This window comes from Dermacentor variabilis, unplaced genomic scaffold (assembly GCF_050947875.1).
Source record: "Dermacentor variabilis isolate Ectoservices unplaced genomic scaffold, ASM5094787v1 scaffold_15, whole genome shotgun sequence".
NCBI lineage: Eukaryota > Metazoa > Arthropoda > Arachnida > Ixodida > Ixodidae > Dermacentor > Dermacentor variabilis.
The window spans coordinates 7,925,839-7,942,309 of record NW_027460313.1 but is presented as its reverse complement, the minus strand read 5'-3'; the positions used below and the strand labels follow the sequence as shown (position 1 = coordinate 7,942,309).

General features: G+C 48.0%; 1 protein-coding gene across 4 annotated transcripts in view; it reads left to right on the top strand.

Annotated features, from left to right (window-relative positions):
- Sply (Sphingosine-1-phosphate lyase) overlaps positions 1 to 16,471 on the top strand; it is a 114,138-nt gene that overhangs the window by 77,531 nt on the left and 20,136 nt on the right. For 3 of the 4 annotated variants that reach the window (XR_012825333.1, XM_075678092.1, XM_075678091.1), the window contains exons 10-11: positions 5,314 to 5,434; positions 8,351 to 8,468. Coding sequence is in view for 3 of the 4 variants with exons in the window: in XM_075678092.1 (XP_075534207.1) it covers positions 5,314 to 5,434; positions 8,351 to 8,468 (239 nt within the window). In the remaining variant the exon portion in view is untranslated. The remainder of the gene's footprint in view (positions 1 to 5,313; positions 5,435 to 8,350; positions 8,469 to 16,471) is intronic. The other variant, XM_075678093.1, reaches the window with a different exon arrangement.

The window sequence follows — 16,471 nt, the reverse complement described above, 5'->3', positions numbered from 1 at the left end:
CTGCACCTGTAGTAGTTGGATTTATTGATTCTCTATCATCATCGTCGTCGTCGTCGTCGTAGCCGTCGTCGTCGTCATCATCATTATCATCATCATAATTATCATAATCAGCCTAGTTACGCCCACTGCAGGGCAAAGGCCTCTCCCATACTTCTCCAACTACCCCGGTCATGTACTAATTGTGGCCATGTTGCCCCTGCAAACGTCTTAATGTCATCCGCCCACCTAACTTTCTGCCGCCCCCTGCTACGCTTCCCTTCCCTTGGAATCCAGTCCGTAACCCTTAATGACCATCGGTTATCTTCCCTCCTCATTAGATGTCCGGCCCATGCCCATTTCTTTTTCTTGATTTCAACTAAGATGTCATTTACCCGCGTTTGTTCCCTCACCCAATCTGCTCTTTTCTTATCCCTTAATGTTACACCTATCATTCTTCTTTCCATAGCTCGTTGCGTCGTCCTCAATTTCAGCAGAACCCTTTTCGTAAGCCTCCAGGTTTCTGCCCCATACGTGAGTACTGGTAACACACAGCTGTTATACACTTTCCTCTTGAGGGATAGTGGCAACCTGCTGTTCATGATTTGAGAATGGCTGCCAAACGCACCCCAGCCCATTCTTATTCTTCTGGTTATTTCAGTCTCATGATCCGTATCCGTGGTCACTACCTGCCCTAAGTAAATGTATTCCCTTACCACTTCGAGTGCTTCGCTACCTATTGTAAACTGCTGTTCTCTTCTGAGACTGTTAAACATTACTTTAGTTTTCTGCAGATTAATTTTTAGACCCACCCTTCTGCTTTGCCTCTCCAGGTCAGTGAGCATGCATTGCAATGGGTGCCCTGAGTTACTAAGCAAGGCAATATCATCAGCGAATCGCAAGTTACTAAGGTATTCTCCATCAACTTTTATCCCCGATTCTTCCCACTCCAGGTCTCTGAATACCTTCTGTAAACATGCTGTGAATAGCATTGGAGAGATCGTGTCTCCCTGTCTGATGCCTTTCTTTATTGGGATTTTTTTGCTTTCTTTGTGGAGGACTGCGGTGGCTGTGGAACCGCTATAGATATCTTCCAGTATCTTTACATATGGCTCATCTACACCCTGATTCCGTAGTGCCTTCATGACTGCTGAGGTTTCGACTGAATCAAATGCTTTTTCGTAATCAATGAAGGCTATATATAAGGGTTGGTTATATTCCGCACATTTCTCTATCACCTGATTGATAGTGTGAATATGGTCTATTGTTGAGTAGCCTTTACGGAATCCTGCCTGGTCCTTTGGTTGACAGAAGTCTAAGGTATTCCTGATTCTATTTGCGATTACCTTAGTAAATACTTTGTAGGCAACGGACAGTAAGCTGATCGGTCTATAATTTTTCAAGTCTTTGGCGTCCCCTTTCTTATGGATTAGGATTATGTTAGCGTTCTTCCAAGATTCCGGTACGTTCGAGGTCATGAGGCATTGTGTATATAGGGCGGCCAATCTTTCTAGGACAGTGTTCCCACCATCCTTCAACAAATCTGCTGTTACCTGATCCTCCCCAGTTGCCTTCCCCCTTTGCATAGCTCCCAAGGCGTTCTTTACCTCTCCCGGCGTTACTTGTGGGATTTCAAGTTCCTCTAGACTATTCTCTCTCACCTTATCGTCGTGGGTGTTACTGGTACTGCATAAATCTCTATAGAACTCCTCAGCCACTTGAACTATCTCATCCATATTAGTAACGATATTGCCGGCTTTGTCTCTTAACGCACACATCTGATTCTTGCCTATTCCTAGTCTCTTCTTCACTGCTTTTAGGCTTCCTCCGTTCCTGAGAGCCTGTTCAATTCTATCCATATTATTCTTCCTTATGTCCGCTGTCTTACGCTTGTTGATTAACTTAGAAAGTTCTGCCAGTTCTATTCTAGCTGTAGGGTTAGAGGCTTTCATACATTGGCGTTTCTTGATCAGATCTTTCGTCTCCTGCGATAGCTTACTGGTTTCCTGTTTAACGGCGTTACCACCGACTTCTATTGCGCACTCCTTAATGATGCCCATAAGATTGCCGTTCATTGATTCAACACTATGGTCCTCTTCCTGGGTTAAAACCGAATACCTGTTCTGTAGCTTGATCCGGAATTCCTCTAGTTTCCCTCTTACCGCTAACTCATTGATTGGCTTCTTATGTACCAGTTTCTTCCGTTCCCTCCTCAAGTCAAGGCTAATTCGAGTTCTTACCATCCTATGGTCACTGCAGCGCACCTTGCCGAGCACGTCTATGCCAGGGTTCGCGCAGAGTATGAAGTCGATTTCATTTCTAGTCTCGCCATTCGGGCTCTTCCACGTCCACTTTCGACTAACCCGCGTGTGGAAAAAGGTATTCATTATCCGCATATTATTCTGTTCTGCAAACTATACTAATAACTCTCCTCTGCTATTCCTAGAGCCTATGCCATATTCCCCCACTGACTTGTCTCCAGCCTGCTTCTTGCCTACCCTGGCATTGAAGTCGCTCATCAGTATAGTGTATTTTGTTTTGACTTTACCCATCGTTGATTCCACGTCTTCATAAAAGCTTTAGACTTCCTGGTCATCATGACTGGATGTAGGGGCGTAGACTTGTACTACCTTCAATTTGTACCTCTTATTAAGTTTCACAGCAAGACCTGCCACCCTCTTGTTAATGCTATAGAATTCCTGTATGTTACCAGCTATTTCCTTATTAATCAGGAATCGGACTCCTAGTTCTCGTCTCTCCGCTAAGCCCCGGTAGCACAGTACGTGCCCGCTTTTTAGCACTGTATATGCTTCTTTTGTCCTCCTAACCTCACTGAGCCCTATTATATCCCATTTACTGCCCTCTAATTCCTCCAATAACACTGTTAGACTCGCCTCACTAGGTAACGTTCTAACGTTAAACGTTGCCAGGTTCAGATTCCTATGGCGGCCTGTCCGGAGCCAGGTATTCTTAGCACCCTCTGCTGTGTCACAGATCTGACCGCCGCCGTGGTCAGTTGCTTCGCAGCTGCTGGAGACTGAGGGCCGGGGTTTGATTGTTGTATTCATATAGGAGGTTGTGGCCAAGTACTGCACCAGGGTGGCCAATCCTGCTCTGGTGAGAGAGTGCGTTACCGGTTCTGGTCACCGGGATCAGGCTGCACTCCAGGCCTGTTTGTGCAATTTTCTCAACACAAGGTTTTCTTTTGGTATTTTCCAGTGGAGAATTGTGCGGCACCGGGATTTGAATCACGGTCCTCTTGCACGGGAGGCGGATACTCTACCGTCCCCGCAGGAGTTAAATTAAAAATGAAATTATGGGGTTTTACATGACAAAACCACTTTCTGATTATGAGGCACACCGTAGTGGAGGACTCCGGAAATTTTGACCACCTGGGGTTCTTTAACGTGCACCTAAATCTAAGTACACGAGTGTTTTCGCATTTCGCCCCCATCGAAATGCGGTGGCCGTAGCTGGGATCCGATCCCGCGACCTCGTGCTCAGCAGTCTAACACCATAGCCACTGAGTAACCACGGCGGGTCCCGCAGGAGTTGTACGCCTCATTTAACCTACAGTGGTGCCTTATTTGATCAGTCAAGGTGGACCAATCTGAGCTCGGTTATACCGCACGGATGGCACTCGGCTAGAGAACCTGGTATTTATGACCTGCACATGTGTGGACATACATAATTGAGGATATATATCTTTCTTTCTTTTTTTAGGAGGGTTCCCGTACAGTGATAAAATAAAAGAAAAGACATAAAAAAAAAGGGGGAAAAAAAGGAACATAACAGGTAATTTGAACTCGTGACCCTTGGATGTTGCACGAAAAGATAGCTCAGTCGATTGGTTCGTCAGGCCCCAGGTTACTTTCAAGTGCCATAGCTCCTGCTCCGAGCCTCCTACTTAGGTGGAAAGGGACTGATGTTGTCTGCGATAGTCGATTTTGGTCGGTTGGAAGGCATACTTTCTTGGAAAAATGGCCGCCCGAGGGGAAGAGCGAACTCTAGCGGTTTTAGAGACTAGGAAAAGCTTGATCACGTGCACGGCGAGCGCGTGATCGAATGCGCGCGCTGTTGCTTTGTCTCTGCGTGTAGTAGTTAAGAGAGCCAGTTTAAGGGAGGATAAGGAAGGAAAGGAAAGTCTCTGAAGCAAAATTGCAGCGCCGTGGTTTTAAAGCGCATTCGGGGTAGAGAAACGGAAGGCGATATAAGCGTTCGTGGCCATGATACGCACACGACAAACTGCCTTAAAATGTTTAGACTTGAGGGAAAGCGTTGTTAACAAACTATAACACGGCAATCAGCACTCGAATACGACGAGAGAAATTATTGAGACGTGGAAAATTCCCTTGAAATAAATATGGTTTGCGAGGCAAATGCTTGTAAGTATTGAACCTCTTAAAAGATGAGGGGGAATATGCGCTCACCGAGAGGGCATGGTCCGCATGAGACCACCACCAGGCACCTTACTGAGACGTGGAGGGCTCTGCGGCCGGAACAAAGCCTCCCTTCTCCGCCGGCCAAGAGGAGAAAACGCGCTTTCCGATCGCTCAAGGTGGCGCGGACATAGTATAACTCTAGCGTCTAGGAAAAGCTTAAACAGGTGCGAGGGCGGCTCGCATAGCATGGGACGCTAGCCGCCAGAATAACTATCTTAAGGACTGCTGCTGACGAGGGCGAAATACCTTCGTGTAATTATAATAACCCTAATAGGACTACTTTCGAAAGAAAAAAAAAAAGGAAACGGCCCAGAGGGCTATACTACGAGAGCTATGACTGATAATTTTCTCTCTCTCTCTATATATATATATATATATATATATATATATATATATATCTTCATCTAATCTATAGGATCGCATGCGCGCGCTGTTGCTTTGTCTCTGCGTGTAGTAGTTAAGAGAGCCAGTTTAAGGGCGGAGAAGAAGGAAGGAAAGTCTCTGAAGCAAAATTGCAGCGCCGTGGTTTTAAAGCGCATTCGTGGTAGAGAAACGGAAGGCGATATAAGCGTTCGTGGCCATGATACGCACACGACAAACTGCCTTAAAATGTTTAGACTTGAGGGAAAGCGTTGTTAACAAACTATAACACGGCAATCAGCACTCGAATACGACGAGAGAAATTATTGAGACGTGGAAAATTCCCTTGAAATAAATATGGTTTGCGAGGCAAATGCTTGTAAGTATTGAACCTCTTAAAAGATGAGGGAGAATATGCGCTCACCGAGAGGGCATCGTCCGCACGAGACCACCACCAGGCACCTTACTCATGAGCTTTCTTGGCTGGAAGTTTCTCAATATATCTAAACAAATGCGTTCTGTGCTTCTCATGCAGTACGGTTACACTCCTAAAGGCTCATCTATGGTCTTGTACCGGAGCCGCAAGTACCACCACTACCAGTTTTCGGTAGCCACTGACTGGCCTGGGGGTGTCTATGCAACGCCAACAATGTCTGGTAAGCACTTCCCTGTGTCTTGTGGTATGTGCAGTCCTGCCTGGACATTATTGAGTTTATAAAGAAAAAAAAAACGTACAAGTTCAGCATGACCAGAAAATGACAAAATATTTGCATGTTGCAATATCGAATGGACAAAGAAGAAACATTTACAAATGTTTACTGCATCAACTGGCATTTGCTTAGTTGTGAAGTGAGCTACCCTACTTTATACTTTGCAGAAAATTGGTATGACAAGGGCACATTCAACAATTCATGCTGCAGATGTGGTGCTCACAGCCCTGCAAGAAAAAAACATGTAGAAGGGTGAAAATTTGATCCAGTTAAATAATGGGTAGTCTTTCTGTGTGATATTTCATCATGCATGTTGTAAGAACGCGAATGAAACTGCTCCAGAAAAGTGAGGGCATCGTGGTCTTCACAGTGCATTGATGGCAGCCATGTGGCACCAAACTTACAAGGTGGGGCTGGGAGACAAAAAGGGTTCCTGTTGTTTCTCTCCATGGTGGAAGGACTCCATGTTCCTTTCCAAGTGATGATGCTAGCAATGCGTTCTGTACTGCTGAATTTCGATTAGAATGCTTCGGTCCACTCCTGGGGCTCACTAGTATTGGTTGCACCCTAGAATTCGATGCACTTAATCACTATTCAATTCAGTCTAAAAAATTGTAGTATTTGCACACCCCTGCTTATTTCCACTATGAGCTGTGAGGTTCCCTGTCCTAATTCATAGTGCCAATTGAGATGCATGGGAAATTCCACTTGTGGAATATAAAATAAAGACTATTTATTTTTGGCATCCATGAACTTGAAATTGGTGTATTGTAGCTTAAAGGGGCCCTGAAACACTTTTTGAACATGGTGAGGAAACGTTGCTGGTCTGTTAACGAGACCCCTTTGAGTATATGAGCCAAATATTATTGCACTACATGCAGCACAGAATTTAGTTTTGTGCAGTGTCATCATGCAGTGCCATTGCAAGCAGTGCCATTGCAAGCAGCTGGACCCACCAACAGCTATTGGCTGATTTCGTGATTGTGAGAAAATTCGCAGTAATGCAGTTATTGTTCATTTGAGCTAAATAAATGAAAAAAGTATAAGCCTGCAATCTCAAAATGATAGAGAGACCATTCCATCTTTCAACTGCCAGTCTACACACGACAGTTGTGGGTTGCTGCATCTGCTTGTGTGGCCTCTGAAATCGAAAGTGTAGCGCAAATACCACCGCTGCCACAGGGCGCTGCCGAGACATGCAACCTTTTGGCGGGGCATTGCCGTCTCCTCCACATAGCTTCCAGCATGCTCGCTGAAATGAAAGGAGAAAGAAAGCCACTCATCAGTTCGATAACTATGTCTAACTTTGCTTGTGCTTGAAGGATTCGAAAAAAATTTGGGGAGAACAGGGGGAAGGTGGGAGATAGAAATTCAAGACGATGAGCAAAACAAGAACAAGGTGAAAGTGGGAGCCAATGCTTCGATAAGTGGACTTGTCTTTTTCAAGGAGACATATGCTTTCCTTGCCACAGTATATATAGGTAGGCTAAAGGGGAGAGGGGTAAGACGAGTGGGTGTGGCAACGAGCGAAGGTGTGTTAGCGGTAAGGGTGTAGAATTGAGAATAAAGTAGTGCTGTGCACAAGGCCGGTGACACGGCCGCCTGTCAGCCATGTGTCAACGGCCGTGTGTCAGCGGCGTGCACAGCACCCCTCTATTATCTGCTTCGCTGGTGGGCGTGGTCTATCATGCCTCTGAAAGAGATAATTGAAGGGGTGGCAGAAACCGGTGCTCGTGAAATATATATATACTGAAATGGAATAAATAAATAAATAGAAGGAAAGAAAAAATGGAAATAAAAAACTAAACAGAAAACGCTCAGTAACCAAACGAAGTGTTGTTACCTATAGCTTGAAATTTAGCATAGCAAATAGATTCTAAAGCTCCCTTTGAAACGTTTATGCCTATTGGTTGCAATGTCCTTAACTTATGGATAAGGTATGATTCTCTGCATTTTCTTTCTCATTCAGAACGGAAATTTGACTGTAATATGTAGAGTTTAAATTCATCGAAGTTATGACCTGGTTGGTTAAAAAGCTCTGTGACGGCTTTGGGAAGCTTTTTAGCTGTGTCCGCGCGATGTCCGTTTAATCTGACGCTCATTGATTAATCAATGATAAGTTCAACTTATGATTAATCAATCATAAGTTCAAGTCATTGCAACCAATAGGCATAAACATTTCAAAGGGAGCTTTAGAATCTATTCGCTATGCTAAATTTCAAGTTATGGGCAACAACATTTAGTTTGGTTGCTTAGTGTTTTTTGTTTCCTTTCCTGCATTTTATTTATTTATTCCATTTCAGTATATATATATATATATATATATATATATATATATATATATATCATGAGCACTGGTTTCTGCCGCTCCTTCTATTATCTCTTTCAGAGACATGATAGCCCACGACAACCAGCGATACAGACAATAGAGGGGTGCTGTGCACACAGTTGACACGCCGGCGGAAACATGGCCATGTCACCGGCCTTGTGCACAGCACTCCTTTATTCTCAATTCTATACCCTCACCGCTAACACACCTTCTCTCATCGCACCCACCCCCTCGCACCTTTAGAAGAACCCTACCTATATATACTGGGGTGAGGAAAGCATATGTCGCCTTGATAAAGACAAGTCCACTTGTCAAAACGTTGGCTCTCGCTTTCACCTTGTTCTCGTTTTGCTCATTGTCTCGAAAACATTTTGCGGCAGGAGATTCGTGAGGAAACATAATTTAATAGTGATGTCATTCTGTGATTAGTTGAAAAAGTGTTTCAGGGCCTCTTTATATGGATGCCTTTGTGCAATAAGTTGACATTGCAAATAAATGTTTATAATTTCTGTCTCTGTCCTTTGGCACCCCAGGTAGTCGGGCGGGCTCAGTGGCGGCCTGCACTTGGGCTTCCCTGCTCTACTATGGGCGAGAAGGTTACATTGAGGCCACTCGCAAGATCATCATTACCACCCGCAAAATTGTCGATGGGTGAGTATTGGGTGAGGCCCTGCACGGCTGCTGCGTCACTTGCCTGGGCTGATCCTGGAACCATGCCCATCTGCATTATTTTTGCCTAGGGCTGTATCCTTGAGGGATCACCTTTAGAGGCATCACTTTAAATGCATGTTGATTGGGTAGTGACAGGTCTGCTCAGCATGCTGACTGCTAAGTGCACATGCACTAGCTTTTATCCATGACCTGTTTCATTGTGATGCATTGCTGCACTAGTTTAGAAAAGACAGAGCTTCACAGAAAGATGTTGACTACAAGTGATAAAATATGGTTGAAGAAGGGATATCTCTGGCCGACGTTTCAACAGTGGCTCTTGTCTTCATCAGGGATACGTGGGCTTCAGCACGAGGCATCCCCTATTTGATCACTGTTGATCACTGCTGCTTTAGATGAAACTGTCCTGAGATGCACGCTTGTACATTGCACTATGTGTGAGGTTGTGCAGTGAAAAATGTCATGATCTGCCTGGGTTCATCAACGAGGGGGGGCTTGAGGCACCCTCCATTAGAGAGATGCTCCGCAGCTTGGTGATGGTGAACAATGACTCACTGTCGAGCAGCTGTGCTTGTCGGTGTTTATTTGGTGTGGTGACCAATGTTACCCACTGAGCCTGGCAGGCCACCGAGCCTGGGGGGCTAATGAAAATTATGCCTGAGGGGGCATCACATGCTCGTTACACTCCTTACCCACAGTTTGTTCGATACAAAGAAAATACACCCAGGCTCAACGTAAAATAAGATCACATCTGGTTGAGGCTCTGCCACCGTTGTGGCTGGGTCGACGGCGCCTGTTATCCAGGTGAGTAACAATCCAGGGGCCTCCACGGTCGAGTACTTTTCCTGGGCACCAGTGTTGACGGGCCGGGTGTGGCAACGCCGGGTGCTGCCTGAGCCAGCCTCGCTCTGTACACAGTGGCCGGCTTTGAGAGCGGCGCCGGGCTTGGCACCGGCCCAATGGGCCGCACAACTGGCAACGCTTGCCACCTCCGAGGTGGGCGGTGCTTTGCTGGCAGCGACGAGTGTTGCCATTGGTCCCTCTGCGGGCTGGACTTCTGAAGTGACAGTTTAGGGTGCTAGCCAGGTCCCAAGATGAGGCCTAACATGGTCGCCGTGCCGGTGCCAGGTGGTCCCATCCTGCATGCCGATGAGCAGCGATGAGGCACTGGCAGGAGACACCACCTGCTTGGTGGACCAGGGTGGGCCAGGACGAAAGTTCCTGGCTAAGACTGGAGCTCCTGGCTCTGGCAAAGGCACAGGACGGCACCCTCGGTCAGCAGCCAGCTTCTGCTTCAGCTGCTTCAGGAGCGCTGTCGATCGGAGATCCGCATGCAAGACGTCCAAGGGTGTCTTGACCATCCGGCCCAGCAGGAGCTCACAGGGGGCATGGCCATTGACATCGTGGGGCATGATCCAGTACTGGAACAATCCCCGGGTAACCTGCATCCAGAAATTGCCAGCCTGGCTCTTCTTGAGCTTGTTCTTGATGGTCTGCACCACCCGCTCAGCTGCAATATTTGAAGCAGGGTGGTGCGGTGGAACCATCATCCGGCGGATTCCATTCTTCATCAGCTAGGTCAGGTACTCTGTGCTGGCGAAAGCAAGACCATTGTCGGACATGATGACGTCTGGCAACTCCAGGGTGGCGAAGATCTGTTGCAACGACACAATGGTTGCGCTTGCTGATGGAGTGGTGACAGGCAGAACCTCCAGTGGGGGGGACCCACTTCGAAAAGGCATCCACCACCACCAGGAAGTAATGGCCCTTGAAGGGCTCCCCAATATCCACATGCAGGCAGGACCATGGTCTCTGTGGGAATGGCCAGGGGGTGATCTCCACATGACGTGAGGCCCGCTGATTCCCCTGGCAGACTTGGCAGCTCTGCACCATGTGAGTGATGTCCTGGTCCAGGCCAGGCGACCAAACGTGGGACCGTGCCACCATCTTGGTCGTTTCCATGCCAGGATGACCCGCATGCAGCAACTGCAGGATCCTGGACCGGAGACTTTGTGGGATCACTACCTTGGAACCCCACAGTAGGCAGCCCTGCTGCAGGCTCAGCTTGGTGGCCTTGTGGCTGTAGGCCCGATGAACCAGCTCCTCTCTACGGGACACCACCTTGATTACCTGGGACAGGACTGGGTCCCTGCTGGTTGTCTGCGATACTGCAAATCCGGAGAGTACCTCCAGGTACGCATGCTCCAGCATGAACACTTCAGCATGCTCTGGAACAGCAGCAGGCACCTCTGGCAGGGGCAAGCAGCTCAGGGCATCAGCAGGTCCCAGGTTGTTTCCTGGATGGTAGACCAGTTGGTAGCTGGTCTACCATCCAGGAAATGCGCCACCGTACGGCGCCACCGTACGCCACCGTAGATGCACCGTACGGTGGCGCATCTACGGACAGGACAACACGCTTGGCCGGATCGAAGTGTACCAGCACTGGAGCCTTGGTGATTAGCTCCTTGCTGCGCTTGAAGGCCACGACCTGCTCCTTCTTCTAGACCCACTGCTGACCATCTCAAAGCAGAAGATGGAGCTGCTGTAGATGCACCGACAGGTTCGGTAGGAAACTCCTGTAGAAGTTGATGAGGCAGTGGTAGCTCTGAAGCTCCTTCTTGTTTTGGGGCTTAGGTGCCTTGAGCACAGCATCAATTTGTGGGGGGCTGGGGCTAAGCCAGCCTGGTAAATGACGTGTCCCAGGTACTCAACACTGGGGGCCAGGAAAACACACTTTTCCAGCTTCAGCTTGAGACCGGCATCCAGCAGTCGTGCCAGGACATTGTGCAGGTTCTGCAGGTGGTCCCCGTCATCAGTGCCGGTAACCAGGATGTCGTCCAAGTACACCGTCACGTGGCTCATGCCCCTGAAGAGGTTGTCCATCTCCCTCTGAAAAATGGCTGGGGCTGAGGCCATGCCAAAAGGTAAGTGCGTGTACTGGAAGAGCCCCAAAATTGTCGATATTGTGACATACTTCCGGGAGGCATCCTGAAGCACCAGCTGCTGGTAAGCGTCTCTGAGGTCGAGCTTCGTGAACTTTTGTCCACCGGACAATGCTCACCAGAGATCTTCTATCTGGGGCAGCGGGTACTTCTCGATGGTAGCAACGAGGTTGATGGTAACCTTGAAATCCCTGCAGATCCTGACAGTGCCATCTCACTTGAGGACTGGTACGATGGGAGCAGCCCATTCAGACGTCTTGACGTACACCAGGATGCCCTCTCGCTGTAACCAGTGCAGCTCATGGGTGACCCTGTTCTTCAGGGCGAACAGCAGAAGGTGAGGCTTGAAAAAACGTGGCCGGGCTCTCTCAGGTACATGGATGCCAGCCATTGTGCCGGCTAATGTGCCCACCCCTGGCTGGAACAGGGGCTTGAACTTGGTCGGGAGGCTGGGGACGTCTTTCACCACATGTAGGCTGGCTTCCTGGTACTCCGGCAGACGAACACCCAGTGCGTGAATCCAGTTTTGGCCCAGCAGCATCGGCGATGACCCCTTGGTTAGGTAAAGGCGAAGGACTGCCTCCCTGTCGCCAAAGCGAATGCTGACCTGAGCCTGACCCTGACCCTGGACCTGGGAGAGCTGCCCGGAGTAGCTGCGCAGCATCACGCCCGAAGCCTTAACAGACACGCCGGGGAAGGTACGATTGAACAGTTTCCCGGCCATTACCGACATGCTGGCCCCTGTGTCCAGCTCCATGGAAATGCGGTGCCTGCAGACTTCGACGGTCAGCATGTATGTTGGCACAGACGACAGAACAAGGCCTGTGTGCCACATGTCAAAAATTGGCAGGTCCTCAGCCATGACGCGGAGCCTGGCCGTGGATGAACTCGTCTGCTGCCGCACGTCTCTGCTGCATACCTTTGCGACGGCTACTCTATCTGCGTGCTTGTGTGGAACCTGGGCTTGAACCAGGCTGCTGCTGTCTGCTGTATGTCCTCCCCCCTCGACGTACTCGTGCCAGGTGCCCAGTTTTCCTGCACGTGGAACATTGTGCTTGAGAGAACTGGCACTGTGAGGGGGAGTAGGCACCACCACAACGACTGCAGGTACTGCCCTTTGTCGCCAACTTGTTAACCGCCGCTTTCGCCGATGGTGAGTTGGTCGCACATGCAATCTCAACAGCATGCTTGGCCGCAGCTTCCATCACCAGCATTGCCTTCACAGCATCGTCCAGCAAGGGGTCAGGTAGCTCGAGGAGTCGCGTCTGCATGGTGGGGTTGTTTATGCCACAGACAAAACGGTCCCGGAGCAGTGAGTCCAGCTGGTTCCCGAAGGCGCAGGCACTCGTTGACCCTTGAAGCGCAGCGACGAGCTGCCCAAGAGTCTCTCCTTCCCTGCGGCTCCGGTTCTCGAAGTGTAACCGCTCCATCAGTGTGGATGGCGCTGGGTTGAAAAGCGAGCGCAGTAGGTGAGCAGCTCACTCAGCATCTTAACATGCGGTGTGGCTGGCCTGAGAAGGTCGAACAAGAGACTGAAGATGCAGGCCCCCTCAGCTGGCCAGGCAAACGTCTCACTGTTTCGCCTCGGGTGTGTTGTTTGCCCGGAAGAACACGTGGACATGCTCCTCGCAGACTGGCCAGGCGGACCCATCTCCTTCGAGCGGCTCGAGCCTTCTGTACAGCAGCATGGCGGCAGGAACAGGGGGCGGTGTTTTGCCACTCGCGGTGGCGTGGGTCGATACCTGGGTACTTGTCGCCAGTGTCACGATCTGCCCGGGTTCGGGAACGAGGGGGGGGGGGGGAGGTCTGGAGGCACCCTCCGTTAGAGAGACGCTCCGCAGCGTGGTGGTGGTGAATGACGACTGACCGCCGAGTAGCTGCGCTCATCGGTGTTTATTTGGTGCGGTGACCAATGTTGCCCTCTGAACCTGGCGGGCTAATGAAGATTATGCCCAGTCATTATGTCACATGCTTGTAAAAAAAAAAGAAACGTGCCAGGATTTTCACGCAAAACATCTGCAGAATGTTACACTTTGTATAGCCTGTGTACGTTTAAGGTGGTGCAGGAGTGATTGAAACCCTCTGCACAAACATGTCAACAGTACTCATGGAATGAGCCGCAAAGAACACTTCATATTTTCAATAACTTGAGGATACCATGTCATGTTGCTACAAATCTGGTCACTGAAGGTGATGCGGACTGTAATCCAAGTGTGCGAGCCAAATTAGACCGATGTCACATGACCTGTAGACAGTGGAAATGAAGGTATGTGCGTTGGTTAGCCATAAATTGATGTATTTAGCTTCGTGAGCTCTGTATACGTACACTCGCAAGCAAACGTCTGGAGACCAGGTCATCAGTGAAAAATCGAAATTTCTATCAAGGCAATACAGTATACACTTGCTTTAATACATTGCATTGGTGAACAAGTGCTTGTACGCTGTATCGCTTGATTTCAACCAGCACACTCTTGTTAACGTGAACTATGATATCTCGAAATATTGGCTAAGTTGAAACTTTTTTCTGGCTGTGGTTTTGACCCATTTTTTTTTCACCCATCATCTTAAACTTTTTTACGTCATGCTCCGGATTTTTCAACTTCGAGAATACCAGGGAAAAGACAATAGGGCAGTGTTGGCAGCATCACTTGCACTCGCTTTTCACCCGTCAGCAGCTTGCTAGCTGAGGCAGACACCAAGCTGGGCCGCGCTCCCCGTAATTAGCATGTTTGTCTCCGAATTGCACATTGCCACAGTGGCATGAGTTTTGATCACCAGCAGCAGCAGTGGGCAAAGCCTTGTCTTTCTTTGCCATATGGCAAGATGCTTCTGCACAATGACTACATGAACGTCTATTGTACCACAGACACTCGGCTGATGCCTCTGAGCACTCTTGCTGAATTCCCTGTAACTATACATTGCCAGTAAACATGTGCATACTTTGGTAATAGCAGTTTTCTGAGTACATATTTTTGTACTTGTTAAGTTACCAGCAACACAGCTGGAGTTTTCCCAAGAAAACCACTCAAACGTCTTGCCTGCCCTATTTTTAATGAACGTGAAGAAAGGGAACCGAGGGGCCTGACATTTAATAATCATGCTATAAGAAGCCAACAAACAGACACCAAGGGCAACATATGGGAAATTACTTGTACTTACTAATTGAATTAAAGAATTGATAAGTTAATGTAAATGAAAGTGGATGAAGAAACAACTGGCCGCAGGTGGGACACGCACCCACGTCTTTGCATTAAGTGTACGGTGCTCTTACAAATTGAGCTACGGAGGCATTTGTGTTTCGAGCAGGGTGTCGAACCGAATTGGAACTGAACCAAAAAGTGGAGCTGAACCGTTATTTACAGCTAAACCAGAACCGAACCGAACCATTATTTTTCTGCTATCTTGGAACCAAATCCGAACCTGAACTCATTGGAGGAAGCCTTCTGAACCAGTTCGACAAACGGCTCAGACGTCCCAGTGGACCCTCTCCTAGGGCAGGTAAGAGGGAAAACGTTGGAATAAAGCTTGAAGCCTTCCATAGTCTACAAACGATTCCCACACTACTAGCAAGACTCAAACAACTTGAAATAACTCTGACACTCATTATGTTGTTAGCTCTTGTGGAATTTTAGGCGGTGAACAAATGCGGGCACCTTACACATGTTTGCACATCTTGCTGCAACAAAGGGTCCGGGACAATTTTGTTCGACTTCGTTTTCTGTTTTGATGCTGTACTGATGCTGTGCGCAGTCACTGGAGCTGCAGTTGTAATGCAGCAACTTGTGAGAAATCTATAGTGTTGAAAGCTCTGACGTTTTTTCCTGTTCCACTTGTCGTCACGTGTGGCATGCCAATGCCTCATGTCGCAGTGCTGGTGAAAGAAAGAGGGAGGGAAACCCTGTTCAATCTACAGACAAGATATGTGGATGATTAAGAAACCAGATATGTAGATGATTTAAGAACTAAAAACACAAGGTTGAGTTGTCCTCTATTGTACGTGAGCAGTAACTCCCAAGAAAATGTTGAGCAAGTTTTGGCAGAACCCATCTCGCAATGGTAGCGATTAACGTAATGTAGCGGCAAATTGCATTGCTGAAGACACTTTTATTTAGAATCTGTAGGGATCATTGCTTCGACTACATGCGGCGTACAACATATTTGGGATCGGCCTACTATGCTATAACACTCGCTACCAGGATCAGCTATGACCATGACAGCATGACAATGACTGTATGATGACGACGTCATAGCAACAATGGAATAACGATTCCGAAATGATAATGATGGTACTACAACCACGTCAGCATGACGATGGTGGCGTGAGCACAATGGGATGACGGTGATTGTATGAGGATGATGGCAGGATGACGACTGTCTGACTACGACTGTATGACATCTATGGCATGACAACAATGTTATGACGAGAATCGGATGACGACGATGAAATGACCACATGGCTTCATGACAGCAGTATGACAATGATTGCATGACTCTATGGCGACGAAGGCATGGCAGTGGTGTCATAATCACAATTCAATGATGACGGCATTATTACGATGGAGTGACGTAGAAGGATGATGTCGATCGAAAGACGAAGGCGGTGTGGCGACGATGGCAAGATGACAATGAGATGGCATTTATAAAATGATGACAGTGGTACTACAACGGCATGACGAGAGTCTGATGATGAAGCTGGTATGCCAACAATGAAATGACCACGACGGCACCACTACCATGAGCACATACCTAGCAGCCCGGTTAGTCAACAACTTCGGTCACTGGGCAGGAAGATGGTTAGAGACCTGTACACATAATACTCGAAAGTGGGCAAAGTATCCTAAAAATGCTAATCGCATTAATATCTTTATTTAGATCTCCAAGGAGTTTTCAGTGTAGTGTAGGTTGATGTGACTTTACGAAATAAAACAACTAAACCAGGAGAAACGCAAACTTAGTACAGTGGAATCTCATTGATACAATTCTGATGTATATATGTTTTTCAGGATAATATGTTTTCCGGCCAACGTCCTATAGGAGCAACAT